Below are 15,124 nucleotides of genomic sequence, written 5' to 3'. Positions count from 1 at the left end.
ATAAGTATGTATGTGTGTTGGAAAATACTATTAAAACTGATAAACATCATTTTATTACCAGTAAGAAAAAATTTATAAATTATTTTGATATAAGTTACAATCAATCTATTAGCTGAAAAAAATATTTTCTACTCAAATAATTATATTTGTAATATTCTAGTGAAGGAACTATACATTGTATTTTTTTTTTAAAACTACACATTGTAGACATAGATCATAGATATTACAGAGATGTAATCACTCATCTAATAAATTAATAAGATTACTTATAACTTTATAAGTACTTAGCAAGTTAGCATATTAGCAAAATCCTAAAATCGAGATGTCAAATGACTGCAGACTACTCTCAAAAAGAAACTCGCCTATAAATATCAAAATTCTATGTAGCAATCTTCTCATATTTATCATAATACAAAGAGAAAAAAAGAAAACAAAAAAGTAACACGATGGAGCGTCGTCATAGAGAACACGCGGTCGACGGCAGAACTCTCCACACGTGTCATCCTTGCCGGCGCACCGTTCCATACAGAATCTACGCCGTAGTTCATACGTGTGGTATCGTAGCCCTCATGTACCATCATGTACACTCACTTCTCACAGCAAACACACCTCTAATAATTACATGTCTTCTTCTCCTCTCCGACATCGTTCTCACCTTCATGTGGGCCACTGCAACGTGCCTCCGGTTCAACCCGGTTCACCGGACCGAGTACCCTGAGAACTATGCAGCTCAACCGGAGGACTTTCCAAAGCTGGACGTGTTCATATGCACGGCTGATCCGTACAAGGAGCCTCCCATTATGGTGGTCAACACAGCCTTATCGGTGATGGCCTACGATTATCCGTCCGATAAGATCTCAGTCTACGTATCGGACGATGGAGGATCTTCGTTAACTTTGTTTGCTCTTATGGAGGCTGCTAAGTTCTCTAAGCATTGGCTGCCCTTTTGCAAGAATAACAATGTTCAAGATCGGTCCCCTGAAGTTTATTTCTCATCAAAGTCACATTCGTGGAGTGATGAAGCTGAGAAACTTAAGGTATGTATTATTTTTCAACTAAATCACTTATAACTATATTAGTATTTTAAAAATCTCATTATGACAAATGCTCAGAGGTAGGTCAACATAAGTCGAGTCTTAATTCACCATGACCGTTCCGAATATTGTAATCTTAATTAATAATTGCCTGGATTGTCGATTTCCATTACCAATTTTTCATCGAATTTTAAAAATAGTACTATTTTTCGAGGAAGAAGTAACTCATAGAACAGAAAAAGAAAAAACAGAGAGAGAGAGTAGAAACAGACAAACAAAATTATTTGCTTCAATTGGGAGCCATTGGGTCTCTGGTCAGTCACTCCATCAAAACCTTATCGTATCTTCTCGACGATAATAGCGACTTTGTCATGTTAAAAGACTTTGGACGACTGTGACATCACCTTTATTCATTTATTATTAGTGTTTAAACATCCATGATTTCTTCTTTAACAATAAGTATAAGACTCTCGTCCTAGTGACCCAAATGATTTCTCCTAATACGATAGGAGTAAGCGTTATCTAAATGATAGAAGGTTTTTAGTTGTTTGATGAATACCATAGGTCCATATAACAATTTCTTTATGCATATGTTTTTCGTGTATATATCAATCGAGTTAAAGCTTAAACAGTAATTTTAAAGTTACACTTCTAAAACAAAATAGAAAAGACTGTGTGACAAAAAAATGGTATGGAAAAGAAAAAGTTACATAGAAAATGGAGAGTCTGGATGTACACATACCAAATATTATATTTTGAAAATGGTCGACTAAAAGTACTCTAAATTTAATACACTTTTTTGTCTTTAATTACGAGTAGTAAATATACAGTATATATATATATATATATATTTTTTTTTTTTAATTGTTTACAAGCTTAGTAAGTTGTAAAATTTTTTAGACGTTATTAGTAATTGGCTATGTTTTACAAGACAAAAAACTGAATTGTATGGTGGACCTGGTGGTCCTGACGGAACAGTTGATGTACGAAGATATGAAGAGTCGAGTAGAACATGTGGTAGAGAGTGGAAAAGTTGAAACAGCGTTTATCACAGCCGATCAGTTTCGTGGAATATTTGATTTGTGGACCGAAAAATTCACTCGTCATGACCATCCCACTGTAATTCAGGTACAATAATTAACTCTTTTTTTTTCTCACTACTATATAATATATCATATAAAATTGCATGTTTTTATAATGATTTGCCATTTGTTGTTCTTAATTTATCTTCATAAAATCTCATTATGTAATTTATTTGAGGGCAGGTGCTACAAAATAGCGTGACTGATATGGATGATACCAAAACATATATAATGCCAAACCTAATTTATGTTTCAAGAGAGAAGAGTAAGGTTTCACCACATCATTTCAAAGCCGGTGCTCTTAATACCTTGGTATATATCCACTAGCCAAACCTCACCAGTCCTGTAATTAACTATACTAGCGTATCATATCTGTTTAATTTTTTAATTACTTTTTGTGTTTAATTCTTTTCACTATAGCTACGAGTGTCTGGAGTGATGACGAATTCACCTATCATTCTAACACTAGACTGTGATATGTACTCGAACAATCCTGTAGCACCAACTCATGCCTTGTGCTACTTAACCGATCCTGAAATCAAAACCGGTTTAGGGTTTGTGCAGTTTCCTCAAAAATTTCAAGGAGTAAGCAAGAATGATATCTATGCATGCGTGTACAAGCGTCTTTTTGATATCAATTCGATTGGGTTTGATGGTCTAATGGGTCCGAATCATGTGGGAACTGGCTGTTTCTTCAACCGACGTGTTTTTTATGGGGGTCCATCTAATCTGATTTTGCCTGAGATAGATGAACTTAAGCCCGATCGTATTGCCAAAAAGTCCATCAAGGCTCAAGATGTTTTGGCATTGGCACACAATGTAGCCGGATGTGTCTACGAGCACAACACCAATTGGGGCACCAAAGTAAGATTGAAACAACCCTCGTAATTACCTTGAATAATATCTAGTACTATTGGTTTCAATTTGTTATAACTTCAAACTATCATTCAAAACTATATGCAGATTGGATTTAGATATGGGTCTTTAGTAGAAGACTACTACACAGGGTATAGACTCCACTGTAAAGGATGGAGATCAGCTTTTTGCAGTCCTAAAAGAGCAGCATTTTGTGGAGATGTCCCAAAAAGTCTAATTGATGTAGTGAGCCAACAAAAAAGATGGGCAATTGGGCTTCTTGAAGTTGTCTTCTCAAGGTATTGCCCCATTATCTATGGTGTCAAATCAATGGGTCTATTAATGGGAGTAGGCTATTGTCAATATGCATTTTGGGCATTTTGGTCGCTTCCTGTTATCGTCTATGGATTCTTGCCCCAACTAGCCCTCCTATATGGAGTTAGCGTTTTCCCCAAGTCATCAGATCCATGGTTTTGGCTTTACATCGTCTTGTTCCTCGGTGCATATGCGCACGATCTACTAGACTTCGTGTTAGAAGGAGGAAATTATGGTGGATGGTGGAACGATCAAAGAATGTGGTCGATAAGAGGATTCTCCTCGTTCTTATTTGGCTTCATAGAGTTCACTCTTAAAACCCTAAACCTCTCCACGAATGGATTTAACCTCACAAGCAAAACCAACGATGATGAAGAACAGAGTAAGAGGTATGAGCAAGAGATCTTTGATTTTGGCCCTTCCCCCATGTTCTTGCCCATGACTACGGCCGCGATCGTGAATCTCCTTGCTCTGGTCTGGGGACTTTATGGTCTTCTCGCTTGGGGACAAGGGGTCGTACTTGAATTGATGCTGGCGAGCTTCGCAGTGGTGAATTGCTTACCAATCTATGAGGCTATGATGTTGAGGAAAGATGAAGGAAAATTACCAAAAAGGATTTGTTTCTTAGCTGGGATCCTCACATTTGTTCTTATTGTATTAGGTTTCTTCTTCCTCAAGTAACTGCACCCATTAGGGTTCAGTAGTTTCATATATAATAAATCAATAATATTGCGTCTGGATTGTGGTAAATTAGGAGGAATAGTGTCACAAATCTATGCAATTTGATGTAATATGCTCTCAGCCTCTCACCTCAATGTAGAACGTACATAAATTTGATATCTCGAACCCAGTGCCGGCCCGGAGGGAAGCCACAGGAGAAGCCATAAATTTGGTGGCTTCGGGTCCTCCAATTTTTTTTTCTTTTAAGTTTTATTTAAGAATAGTTGGTATAAAAATATAGAAAAGGTCCAATTTAGTAGGAAAAAAAATTATCTCAAAAGTTAAATTTTAGTATGAATTTGGGTCAAATTTTTTTACTTTTAATGTAAACCTAATAAGAAAAATGCCTACAATTTTTTTTATAATGTAAAGGAGAAATTTTGTTTTTATTCTACAGCTTTTAAACCAAGTTGTGCGTAGGGCATCTAATAATACCGGGCCGCTAGAATCAGCAAAATTTAGTAAATTGACAGAAGATATATACATATATACATCTATATATCTCTATTTTCACAAAACAAATTATTCTTTTTTGGGTATGTTTTATGTTAAATTCTAGTTAATGAAGGAAAAACAACAAGTTTCTTTATCAACCATGATACAAGTTGACGACAAAAAAGAACCATGATACAAGTTAGAAATATGGACTGCAGATACACCACACGATATTTAGTCAAGAAAATGTTAAAATATATATGACATGCATATCAACGACTCCACGTTATGCTGTCAACAAAAAAAAATATATATATATATATATATATACCTACGTTATAATATCTGAATGTATGTATACTAGACAATGAGAAAATATTCATTTGCTTTAACCCCATTCATTTACAAATTAGTATTTCACCAATACTTTTTAATTAATTTCCTTTTAAAATTATTATAGTCCAAAAATATTGGCGTAAAAAGGATCTTAGTGCACGTGGTAGGATACTGATATTTATACTCGTAATAGCCGGTTAATCATATAAATGAAATGTTACAAAAAAATTATCTTGTTTTGAGTCCTTTTTTTCTTCCTCAAACTACTTTATTAAAAAAAAAAATTCTTGTCATATATATCCGTAAGATGAAACTTTTATCAGATGTTTCCACATTTATGTGCGATATATTGTGTGGAAGTACAACATATGCGTGGCGTGAATTGTTAAGGCATTGACTGGTGACTGTTAAGGCATTGACTGGTGACGCACTAGTCTTTATCCATTTGATCTTTGATATTTACGTCTCCTTCTTAGGTTAGAGAATTTTAACTTAACTTCTCCATTGAAAATGTCAAACTATCTATTTCAAAAAGAAAAAAAGAAAAAAAAAACTTCTCCATTGAAAATGTCAAACTATCTATTTCAAAAACAAAAAAACAAAAAAAAAAACTACATAAACTAATTAAAGCGCAGTAGATAAAATTTTAATATAACAGACTTGATTATTTTGGACGTTTTTTCTATGTTTTCTTTTTTTTTTAATCGATTATATATGGTTTGTACATATATGGAAGGTTTTTTTATGAACGATGATTCGAAGTGATAATAAGATGTAGACGTTTGAGGAAATAAAGAAAGAAAAAAAAATCGCTTATAAATTTCAATTATCTATTAGTGGTGAGCTTTGTTCTCTCTATGTACCAATCTTTCTCCAAAACTATTTGTCTTCTATCATAGAAAAAAATAGCACGATGGAGCGTCAAAGAAAACACACGGTCGGCGGTACAACCCTACACACGTGTAATCCTTGCCGGCGCACCATTCCATACAGAATCTACGCCGTAATTCACATGTGTGGCATCATAGCTCTCATGTACCATCATGTACACTCACTTCTCACAGCAACCACACCTCTAATAATAACATGTCTTCTTCTCCTCTCCGATATCGTTCTCACCTTCATTTGGGCCACTACAACGTCCCTCCGGTTCAACCCGGTTCACCGGACCGAGTACCCTGAGAACTATTTAGCTAAACCGGAAGACTTTCCAAAGCTGGACGTGTTCATATGCACGGCTGATCCATACAAGGAGCCTCCCATGATGGTGGCCAACACCGCCTTGTCTGTAATGGCCTACGATTATCCATCCGATAAGATCTCAGTCTACGTATCGGACGATGGAGGATCGTCGTTAACTTTGTTTGCTCTTATGGAGGCTGCTAAGTTCTCTAAGCATTGGTTGCCCTTTTGCAAGAATAACAATGTTCAAGATCGGTCACCTGAAGTTTATTTCTCATCAACGTCACATTCGTGGAGTGAGGAAGCTGAAAATATTAAGGTGTTCTATCATAAAATTACACTTCTACTTATCTCTCAAGTTTAACGTTTTTTAATTTCCTTAATTCAATAAACAATACGTGCGTCAACAATTGTTAAGTCTTACTTTTATTATGTTATTGTTTCTAATTTTTGTTTCCCCCTTAATATCTTTTTATTATAGAGTCAAACTAACATAAGTTTTTGTACGATAAAATAGACGATGTATGAAACTATGAAAAAGAGAGTAGAACATGTGGTGGATAGTGGCAGAGTTGATACTGAACAGTCCATCAAATCTGATCAATTCCGTGGAGTCTTCGATTTGTGGGCTCAAAACTTCACTCGTCAGGACCATCCTACTATCATTAAGGTATAGTCTTACTCATTTTGTATCGCATAGTAGTATTATATAAAAATACCTTATAATGTTTTTTTATTTAGAAACAAAAGCTTCTACAACAAGAACTTGTTTATTTAATTAATTTCTACTGATTTGTGGCGAAGGTACTACAACATAACGAATCGGAGATAATGCCAAACCTAATCTATGTATCACGAGAGAAGAGTAGAGTATCACCGCATCATTTTAAAGCCGGTGCTCTTAATACTTTGGTACCAACTTATCCCTACCTTAACCGATCTTGGTTCAGTTAAATGGCATTTGGGTTTTAATAATTCGTTATTTTTCATTGCAGTTACGAGTATCTTCAGTAATGACAAACTCACCAATCATTCTAACACTAGACTGTGACATGTACTCAAACAATCCTACAGCACCGCTTCATGCTCTATGCTATTTGTCAGACCCTAAAATCAATTTTGGTTTAGGATTTGTGCAATTTCCTCAAAAATTTAAAGGAATAAACAAGAATGATATTTATGCATCCGAGCTCAAACGCCCATTTGACATAATCACGGTTGGGTTTGATGGACTTATGGGCCCCATTCATGTGGGAACTGGGTGTTTCTTCAATCGACGGGCATTTTATGGATCTCCGACAAGTTTGGTTTTGCCTGATATAGATGAACTTGGACCAAACTGGATTGCCGACAAACCCATTATGTCCCAAGATGTTTTGGCATTGGCACACGATGTAGCAGGATGCAACTACGAGCGCAACACCAATTGGGGATCCAAGGTATATATGTAAACTAAAAATGAATCTTTATGTATTTTGAGTTTGGTTTTTACCCCAACTTGCCCCATATAATCTTGGTTTCTAACTATGACATTACTTATTAGCCATCAAAACTTAGTCGTTTGATTATTTCTGTTCAATAACTTAAACATAGTACGTTATTTAAATCATTATATGGTTTTCATAAAAGAGTATTTCTTTATTTGTCATAAAATTGTATAGGTGCGTATAAAATTAATCTATGTTTCATAACTACTTGACAGATAGGGTTCAGATACGGGTCATTAGTAGAAGACTACTTCACAGGATTTATGCTCCATTGTGAAGGATGGAGATCAATTTTTTGCAGCCCCACAAAAGCTGCATTTTATGGAGATTCTCCAAAATGCCTAACTGATGTAGTAGGCCAGCAAATGCGATGGTCCGTTGGACTTCTTGAAGTAACTTTTTCAAGGTACAACCCAATCATCTATGGATTCAAGTCACTGAGCCTATTGATGCGCTTAGGCTATTCCCACTATGCATTTTGGCCATTTTGGTCAATTCCTCTCACGGTCTATGGACTTTTACCCCAACTTGCCCTCATTTACGGAGTTAGCGTCTTCCCCAAGGTTTCTGATCCACGGTTTTGGCTTTACATCTTCTTATTCTTCGGGGCGTATGCGCAAGATCTATCAGATTTTATATTGGAAGGAGGAACTTATCGGAAATGGTGGAATGATCAAAGAATGTGGATGATAAGAGGACTCTCTTCTTTCTTCTTTGGTTTTATAGAGTTCACTCTCAAAACCCTAAACCTCTCCACTCAAGGATTCAACGTCACCAGTAAAGCCAACGACGATGATAAACAATTGAAGCGGTATGAGCAAGAGATTTTTGATTTCGGCCCTTCTTCCATGTTCTTACCCATGACTTCTGTCGCCATAGTGAATCTCCTTGCTTTTATATGGGGGATTTATAATTTTTCCGCTTGGGAGGAAGAACTCACCCTTCAGTTGATGTTGGCGGGTTTCGCAGTGGTGAATTGCTTACCGATCTATGAGGCTATGATGTTGAGGAAAGATGACGGAAATTTACCAAAAAGGACTTGTTTCTTAGCTGGTATCCTCACATTTGTTCTTATAGTGTTAGGTTACTTAGTCCTCAAGTAACTTCAACCCGTTAGGGTTTAAATATACAACAATAGTACACCTTGCTCAAGATGAAGCAAGAGAGAATAATGTGGTGAATCTGTGTAACCAATATTTATAATGTTATGGAATACATTTTGATATCTTGAGTCAGCACAAAATTAAGATTTAAATTTTGTATTGATCTATTCACTAACAAAACTTTTTTTTCTTTTTTGCTAAGAAATTCACTAACAAAACTTGTACTTTTGTTAATTTCATTCGGGTTATAAGTCAAACCGATGAAGTTTTGAGGAGATATATTCTGGATGCATGGTCGACTGGTCGTTATGATCGTCCGCAGAGGTCTTTGACTCTTTGTGGAAGAGATGGAAACAGAGGAGCGACACAGAGAACAAGTGTTGTGAGCCAAAGGTGATTACAATCGGTTATATATAGGATTCGTATTATTAAAAACGTTGAAAGTACTAGAAACGATATTAAACAAAACTAAGTATACAATCGGTTATATATACGACTCTATTTATTATACGACTCCAAAAGATAAGATGAACAGATTTGTACTTGTATCAGTACTTTGCAGTGAATCGAGACTAATAATTGGAACATAGTTTACATCAATATCGCTAGGTGTTAGATTACGAAACGATGAGGTGATTTTTTGGGTTCTATATATATCTTTCACTTTCATCTTCTCTCTCGCCGACGCCTAGACTTTTGAAGGCAGTTGCTCTCACAATCTCGCCGACGTCTATATTGGTTCAATCACGGAATTATTCACCTTTTTTTCTTTTTGCCTCTTTTGGCAACCATATTTTTCTCCCTTTATTGAAGAGAGAATTTTTATACTCCACTGAAAGCTCAGCAAATAAATAATATACAACTATTTCAAAAAAAGAACTAGTCAATGACAATATATGTATTCCCATTATTATATTTTTATATATATTAGAAATATCTTTCACACCATTTTACTAATAACTATCTTTGAAAATGAGATACAATTAAACTATCAGCTGAAACATTAATTTTAAATGGTTAAAATTTCAAGAAACATTAATAATTAGGTTTAGTACGTTTTAAATGTTTAATTTGGATAAAAGCACATATATATGCAGGTCAAACACAATATTACGTCTTCTCGTACTAGCTAGGTAGTACTAGAACTGCATGTATAGTTGGGGTAGTGCTATAACTGCATTTATAGTTGTATACATAGTTTACAAGTTCCATTTGTGCTCACATTCCTTCAATTAGTTACTAACCTTTCATCGAGATTGGAGAAGAAATGCTTTGAAATATGGAATATTGTACCATGCTTTCTAACAAAATAATGTATGAGTCCTTCATAGCCTTACGTTATTGTCGACAATAATGGTGATTTTGGTCCTATATATGACCCCAAGATTTTGGGACATTGTGACGTAACGTAACATATTGAATTTTAAAACATCCATGACATTTTAATTTTTTTTTTATGTTTATCCTAACGATAGGAGTATTAATTGTCTTAATGCAATTAAATAGTATTTTTTGATAAAAAAATTAAAGAAAAAAATGTGTGGTGGAACACGTACGTACAGATGATGTACGCAGACATGAAGGGCAGAGTAGAACACGTGGTGGCCAATGGGAACGTTGGGACTGCGTTGATCACATGTGATAGACTTAGTGGAGTATTCGACTTGTGGACCCACAAATTCAGTCGTCACGATCACCCCACAATTATCCAGGTATTCATAAAAATTTTCTATACAGAAAATAACTTGCATGTAACAAAGGTCTCAGTTCGAATTAATTCGAGGACAGGTGTTGCAAAATAGCGAGAAAGATATGGAAAATACCGAAAAACATATGATGCCAAACCTAATCTATGTTTCAAGAGAGAAGAGGAAAGTTTCACCACATCATTTCAAAGCCGGTGCTCTTAATACTTTGGTACCAACTAAAACCTAATCTTTAACCGATTTTATAGTTCGATTAACTTAGCATTTCAAAAGTTTTTGTAAGTTACTTGCATATTTTCTCTATTCATTGTAGATACGAGTATCAGGGGTGATGACAAATTCACCGATCATTTTAACACTCGACTGTGATATGTTTTCAAACGATCCAGCAACACCGGTTCGTTCTTTGTGCTATTTAACAGATCCTAAAATCAAATCCAGTTTAGGGTACGTGCAATTTCCTCAGAAATTTCTAGGAATAAGCAAAAATGATATATATGCATGTGAGTCGAAACATCTCTTCAATATTAATATGGTCGGACTTGATGGTCTAATGGGTCCGACTCATGTGGGAACTGGTTGTTTTTTCAATCGACGGGCTTTCTTTGGTCCTCCTTCTAAGTTGATTTTACCAGAGATAAATGAATTGAGTCCATATCGGATTGCCTATAAGTGGATCGAAGCTCAAGATGTTTTGGCATTAGCACACAATGTAGCAGGATGTATCTATGAGTCCAACACCAGTTGGGGATCCAAGGTAACTCTCATAATTACCGTACGTAATCTAGTATTGATATCCATTTGTTATAATATTAAGTAACATGTCTTGAGTAACTTGATGGTTTAAGTCTCACTTAAAGTCGAATTTATCATTCAAAACTAGGCAGATTGGATTCAGATATGGGTCATTAGTAGAAGACTACTACACGGGATTTATGCTCCATTGTGAAGGATGGAGATCAATTTTTTGCAGCCCTAAAAAAGCTGCATTTTATGGAGACTCCCCAAAATGCCTAACTGATGTAGTGGGACAACAAAAGCGATGGGCCGTTGGGCTTCTTGAAATGTCGTTTTCGAAGTATACCCCAATTTTCTACGGATTCAAGTTATTGGGGGTGTTAATGGGCTTAGGCTATTGCAACTCTACGTTTCGGCCGTTTTGGTCAATTCCTCTGACCGTCTATGGACTTTTACCCCAACTTGCACTCATCTATGGAGTTAGCGTCTTCCCCAAGGTATCAGATCCGTGGTTTTGGCTTTACATCTTCTTATTCTTTGGTGCGTATGCGCAAGATCTCTCGGACTTTCTATTGGAAGGAGGAACTTATCGGAAATGGTGGAACGATCAAAGAATGTTGATGATAAAAGGACTCTCTTCCTACTTCTTTGGTTTTATAGAGTTCACTCTCAAAACCCTAAACCTCCGCACACCTAAGTTCAACGTCACTAGTAAAGCCAACAACGATGACGAACAGAGAAAGCGGTACGAGCCAGAAATCTTTGATTTTGAAACCTCTTCGTCCATGTTCTTGCCCTTGACTACGGTTGCCATCGTAAATCTGCTTGCCTTTGTCTGGGGGTTTTATGGTGTTTTCTTATGCGGAGAAGGACTTGTCCTTGAGCTGATGCTGGCAAGCTTTGTGGTGGTGAATTGCTTGCCGATCTATGAGGCTATGGTGCTGAGGAAAGATGATGGCAAAAAACTGCTATAAAGGATTTGTTCCTCAGCTGGGATCCTCACGTTTGTTCTTACTGTGTCAAGTTACTTCTTCCTCAATTTACTTCACCCGTTAGGGTCAAATTTACAACAAAAGTCAATAATACATCTGGCTCAATCAGAAGCTAGAGAAAATAATGTGATGATCCTGTGTAACCAATAATGTACTGTGATGGAATACATTTTTCATCTCTTGAACCAACAAAATTAAAATTTACAATTTGTACTGATCTATTCACTAACAAAACTTGTATTTCTTTATTTCATTCGGGGTTTGAGTCAAACTGGTGAAGTTTGAGGAGAATCTGGATGGTCGTTGTCGTCCTCCACAGCGGTTTTGGTGGAGGAGATGGAAACAGAGGAGCGACACAGAGGACAAGTGTTGTGAGAATAAAGCCAAAGGTGTATACAATCGATATGAAATATGTGTTTACATGAAGGCATTTCCACCAACTCTTCCTTCAACTCGAATTCTCCCAAACATACGCAACATCTGCAAACACCACCAAACCAGTCAATCAGTCAACCTTTCAATCCACCAAAATAATGATCATATTAACACAAGGACTTGAAAATATCTAATATCAATAGATTTTGAATTTGCCAGATGTGTATTTTACTATTCAGAATGAGGACAAAAATCCAGTGAATAAAAAGGTACTTCTTGTCGATGACAAAAAAAAAAAGGTACTTCTTGTCTAAAATCTTGATTTTGGTCTTATATATATGGAATTTAAACTTTCCGTCTTCACTTTTGATATTCCTTAGCTCTAAGCAACGGCCTAAAAACACTTATGAGCAAAGAGCATCTCAACTCGTATATTTCAACTTTCAAGAGGATAATTCTTAGATATCGCAATTCGGCTATTGGCACTGTTAACATAATTCTCTAAAGTCCAAGCTCATGAAAACTCATAGATACTAAGATAAAATTGGCCAAGTATAGGATTTGATGAATTCATTATTGAATATAAGAACACTGAAAAGATCTAAAAAGGTTTAGGTAAAAGTGAAATTTTTGATAAAAGCGGAGTTTTGTGACTAAATGTTCTTTAAAAACAACAATACTGTGCAGACATTTCAGAAGCCCTTTTTTTTGTTGAAAGCAAGAAAAGAAGAAACAGGAGTAACTTACAGAGAATCTCTTGTTCCTAGTTCTTCATTGAACAAAACGACATGAAGCTTTTCTTTGAGCTCTAATTTCACATCTAACAAACAAATCTGCAAAATAAAACACAAATCAATCTCAGCAGTGTTCTTCATTCAACTTTATATAACAGTCCAATAGAGAAAACAGGACCATAGTTCTCACATATGTTGATATAAATGATTCATTCAGTTACTTTTGCACATATGTAGATATATATCTACAAAGAAAATAAGACACTTACCGAAGGGAGATGAGAAGAAGGCTGGTGGCTCAAAGAAACAGGGAGAACCATGGGAGGAGAGGAGAGAGAAGAGGCTCTTCTCTTGAGGTAAAAGAGATAGAACAATAGGAAGAGAATGATGGAAAATAAGATTGGAATTGAGAAGATGAAGGCTTGATAGAGTTTCAGTTGAATTGCTTGTGGGTATAGGTGTGGTGTGATTGGTGATTGAGGATCAACCATGACTTCAAAAGTTTATTTTTGAAATCAAACTCAACAAAAAAAAAAAAAAATGAAAGGAAACACACAAATGAGAAATGAGGGTTTTGATGGGAGCTGAGGAGGCACAAGAGGAGGTTATATATAGATATCCTGTGTATGTGTATATCTAACCAAAAGCAGGTAACTGTGCAACCATATCAGATTTGGACTGAGATTCTATAATAATATAAAATATCTAAAACTTTCTTTTTAGTAAGGAAAAAGTAACTTGTACACTATTGAAATGCATCTTAATATACCAAATTTCAAGTTATTTTCCCTATAAGGCTGTAACTAGTTTATTAGTTAAGAGATTTTACCTCTACCAATGCAAAGTTCAACATATATCCTTAACAAATAGGGGCTAGATCTGATGACATAAGAAATTTAGACTGTATATGTAATATGAATACATGTTAATGTAACATCATCAGTAAGGGGAAATGGTGGATAAAAAAGAGCCTTTATATATAAAATACAAGGGTATATATTCCTCATGGCTTTTTTAATATAATGAAAAGGTAAGAAGTGAATAAGCAGGTGATGAGGTTCCACTAAACAAAATGAATAGAAACTTTAATATGCTTAAGGATTAGATTCAAATGTCTCAATCCTCATTAACATGGGACCTATATAATTATTAAAACCCATCATTTCATTTGCTGACTCATTTTTGGTTATTAGATTATTTGACACTAGCTAAGCATAAATCATATGCTTCTTCTTTTGCCTACCCTTCCCCAGAAAATAATGAAAACAAAAACAAATGTAAAAGTTTTCTTTGGCAACTGGTTTCTACACCAAAATCTAGAATTCTTGGTGATCAAGTCCAAGCAAGCAGTAAAAATCAATCACAAACTTCAACCAATAGACCAAACTCACTTAAATACAACCACACTGTTACTATGTACATCTTCTGTAAGCTTTCATTTCTTATATTCTTCTCTTTTACTTTTGAAAAGTGGTGATTACTTAAATAAAGATATCTATACCTATGGCCTCTTCACTTGGATTAGGACAAGATTCTCAACTCAAATCTAAGAATTTTAATTTATTTATTTAATAAGATTTGAAACAAGTCAATAACCTACCAATATTTGTTAATTACCGAGATTATATGATTTTACTTTAAGCAAGACAATCCTGCCAACTTTTCACATTTCATCCAAAGAAGATTTCCTAGTGAACTACTCAACTCAAACACAAATGAACAGTCAACCAGTAACTTCATTTCTCAAATCTGTTAACTTTAGGAAATAGTGTTTATACTTTTTGAACAATAATTTTTCACTGCCAGCAAAAGCAGATAAGTTTTCTTGACATCTTTTAATAGACTGACACATAAACTTACCAAGATGATTGTGCCTAGGACCCCCAAATAAATATCTTGATTTAGGATTTGATTTGTGACCCACATTGATCAGTTTTTTCCCTTTTCCCTTTAGTGATAGACAGCTTTTTGTATTTTTACGTTTGTTTATCAACAACTTGGCCCTTTTAGTATGGCATATATATTGCTCA

At 35.3% G+C, this 15,124-nt stretch overlaps 4 protein-coding genes across 4 annotated transcripts; 3 read left to right on the top strand and 1 right to left on the bottom strand.

Moving 5' to 3' along the window:
• On the top strand, positions 447 to 4,125 carry LOC104717886 (cellulose synthase-like protein G3). Its single transcript, XM_010435528.2, has 5 exons — positions 447 to 1,037; positions 2,013 to 2,162; positions 2,300 to 2,428; positions 2,537 to 2,980; positions 3,080 to 4,125. Exons 1-5 carry the CDS (start codon positions 447 to 449, stop codon positions 3,965 to 3,967), a joined length of 2,202 nt encoding a protein of 733 aa, XP_010433830.1. The 3' UTR covers positions 3,968 to 4,125.
• Positions 5,614 to 8,673, top strand: LOC104717883 (cellulose synthase-like protein G2). The gene is made up of 5 exons (XM_010435524.2): positions 5,614 to 6,278; positions 6,477 to 6,629; positions 6,764 to 6,871; positions 6,955 to 7,398; positions 7,662 to 8,673. The coding sequence occupies exons 1-5, from the start codon at positions 5,691 to 5,693 to the stop codon at positions 8,547 to 8,549; spliced, it is 2,181 nt and encodes a 726-aa protein (XP_010433826.1). The 5' UTR covers positions 5,614 to 5,690; the 3' UTR covers positions 8,550 to 8,673.
• LOC104717884 (cellulose synthase-like protein G1) lies at positions 10,300 to 12,198 on the top strand. Its single transcript, XM_010435525.2, has 3 exons — positions 10,300 to 10,466; positions 10,569 to 11,012; positions 11,143 to 12,198. Exons 1-3 carry the CDS (start codon positions 10,362 to 10,364, stop codon positions 11,965 to 11,967), a joined length of 1,374 nt encoding a protein of 457 aa, XP_010433827.2. The 5' UTR covers positions 10,300 to 10,361; the 3' UTR covers positions 11,968 to 12,198.
• Positions 12,099 to 15,116, bottom strand: LOC104717885 (probable E3 ubiquitin-protein ligase RHA4A). The gene is made up of 3 exons (XM_010435527.2): positions 13,364 to 15,116; positions 13,108 to 13,193; positions 12,099 to 12,465 (listed from the first exon to the last, which is right to left on the bottom strand). The coding sequence occupies exons 1-3, from the start codon at positions 13,583 to 13,585 to the stop codon at positions 12,252 to 12,254; spliced, it is 522 nt and encodes a 173-aa protein (XP_010433829.1). The 5' UTR covers positions 13,586 to 15,116; the 3' UTR covers positions 12,099 to 12,251.

The sequence above is a fragment of the Camelina sativa genome, chromosome 10 (assembly GCF_000633955.1).
Source record: "Camelina sativa cultivar DH55 chromosome 10, Cs, whole genome shotgun sequence".
Taxonomy (NCBI): domain Eukaryota; kingdom Viridiplantae; phylum Streptophyta; class Magnoliopsida; order Brassicales; family Brassicaceae; genus Camelina; species Camelina sativa.
Note: the sequence above shows the minus strand (reverse complement) of the source record. Positions and strands in the feature narration are given on the sequence as shown.

Bases quoted from the DNA above. Each gene is read 5' to 3' on its own strand.
- LOC104717886 (XM_010435528.2), top strand. From the start codon at position 447: ATGGAGCGTCGTCATAGAGAACACGCGGTCGACGGCAGAACTCTCCAC. The intron at 1,038-2,012 runs GTATGTATTATT...CTGACGGAACAG, and splicing joins ATGAAGCTGAGAAACTTAAG to TTGATGTACGAAGATATGAA. The intron at 2,981-3,079 runs GTAAGATTGAAA...AACTATATGCAG, and splicing joins ACACCAATTGGGGCACCAAA to ATTGGATTTAGATATGGGTC.
- LOC104717884 (XM_010435525.2), top strand. From the start codon at position 10,362: ATGGAAAATACCGAAAAACATATGATGCCAAACCTAATCTATGTTTCA. The intron at 10,467-10,568 runs GTACCAACTAAA...TATTCATTGTAG, and splicing joins CCGGTGCTCTTAATACTTTG to ATACGAGTATCAGGGGTGAT. The intron at 11,013-11,142 runs GTAACTCTCATA...AAAACTAGGCAG, and splicing joins ACACCAGTTGGGGATCCAAG to ATTGGATTCAGATATGGGTC.
- LOC104717885 (XM_010435527.2), bottom strand. From the start codon at position 13,585: ATGGTTGATCCTCAATCACCAATCACACCACACCTATACCCACAAGCA. The intron at 13,194-13,363 runs GTAAGTGTCTTA...TTTATTTTGCAG, and splicing joins CTTCTTCTCATCTCCCTTCG to ATTTGTTTGTTAGATGTGAA. The intron at 12,466-13,107 runs GTAAGTTACTCC...TGGTGTTTGCAG, and splicing joins CTAGGAACAAGAGATTCTCT to ATGTTGCGTATGTTTGGGAG.
- LOC104717883 (XM_010435524.2), top strand. From the start codon at position 5,691: ATGGAGCGTCAAAGAAAACACACGGTCGGCGGTACAACCCTACACACG. The intron at 6,279-6,476 runs GTGTTCTATCAT...ACGATAAAATAG, and splicing joins AGGAAGCTGAAAATATTAAG to ACGATGTATGAAACTATGAA. The intron at 6,872-6,954 runs GTACCAACTTAT...TTTTCATTGCAG, and splicing joins CCGGTGCTCTTAATACTTTG to TTACGAGTATCTTCAGTAAT.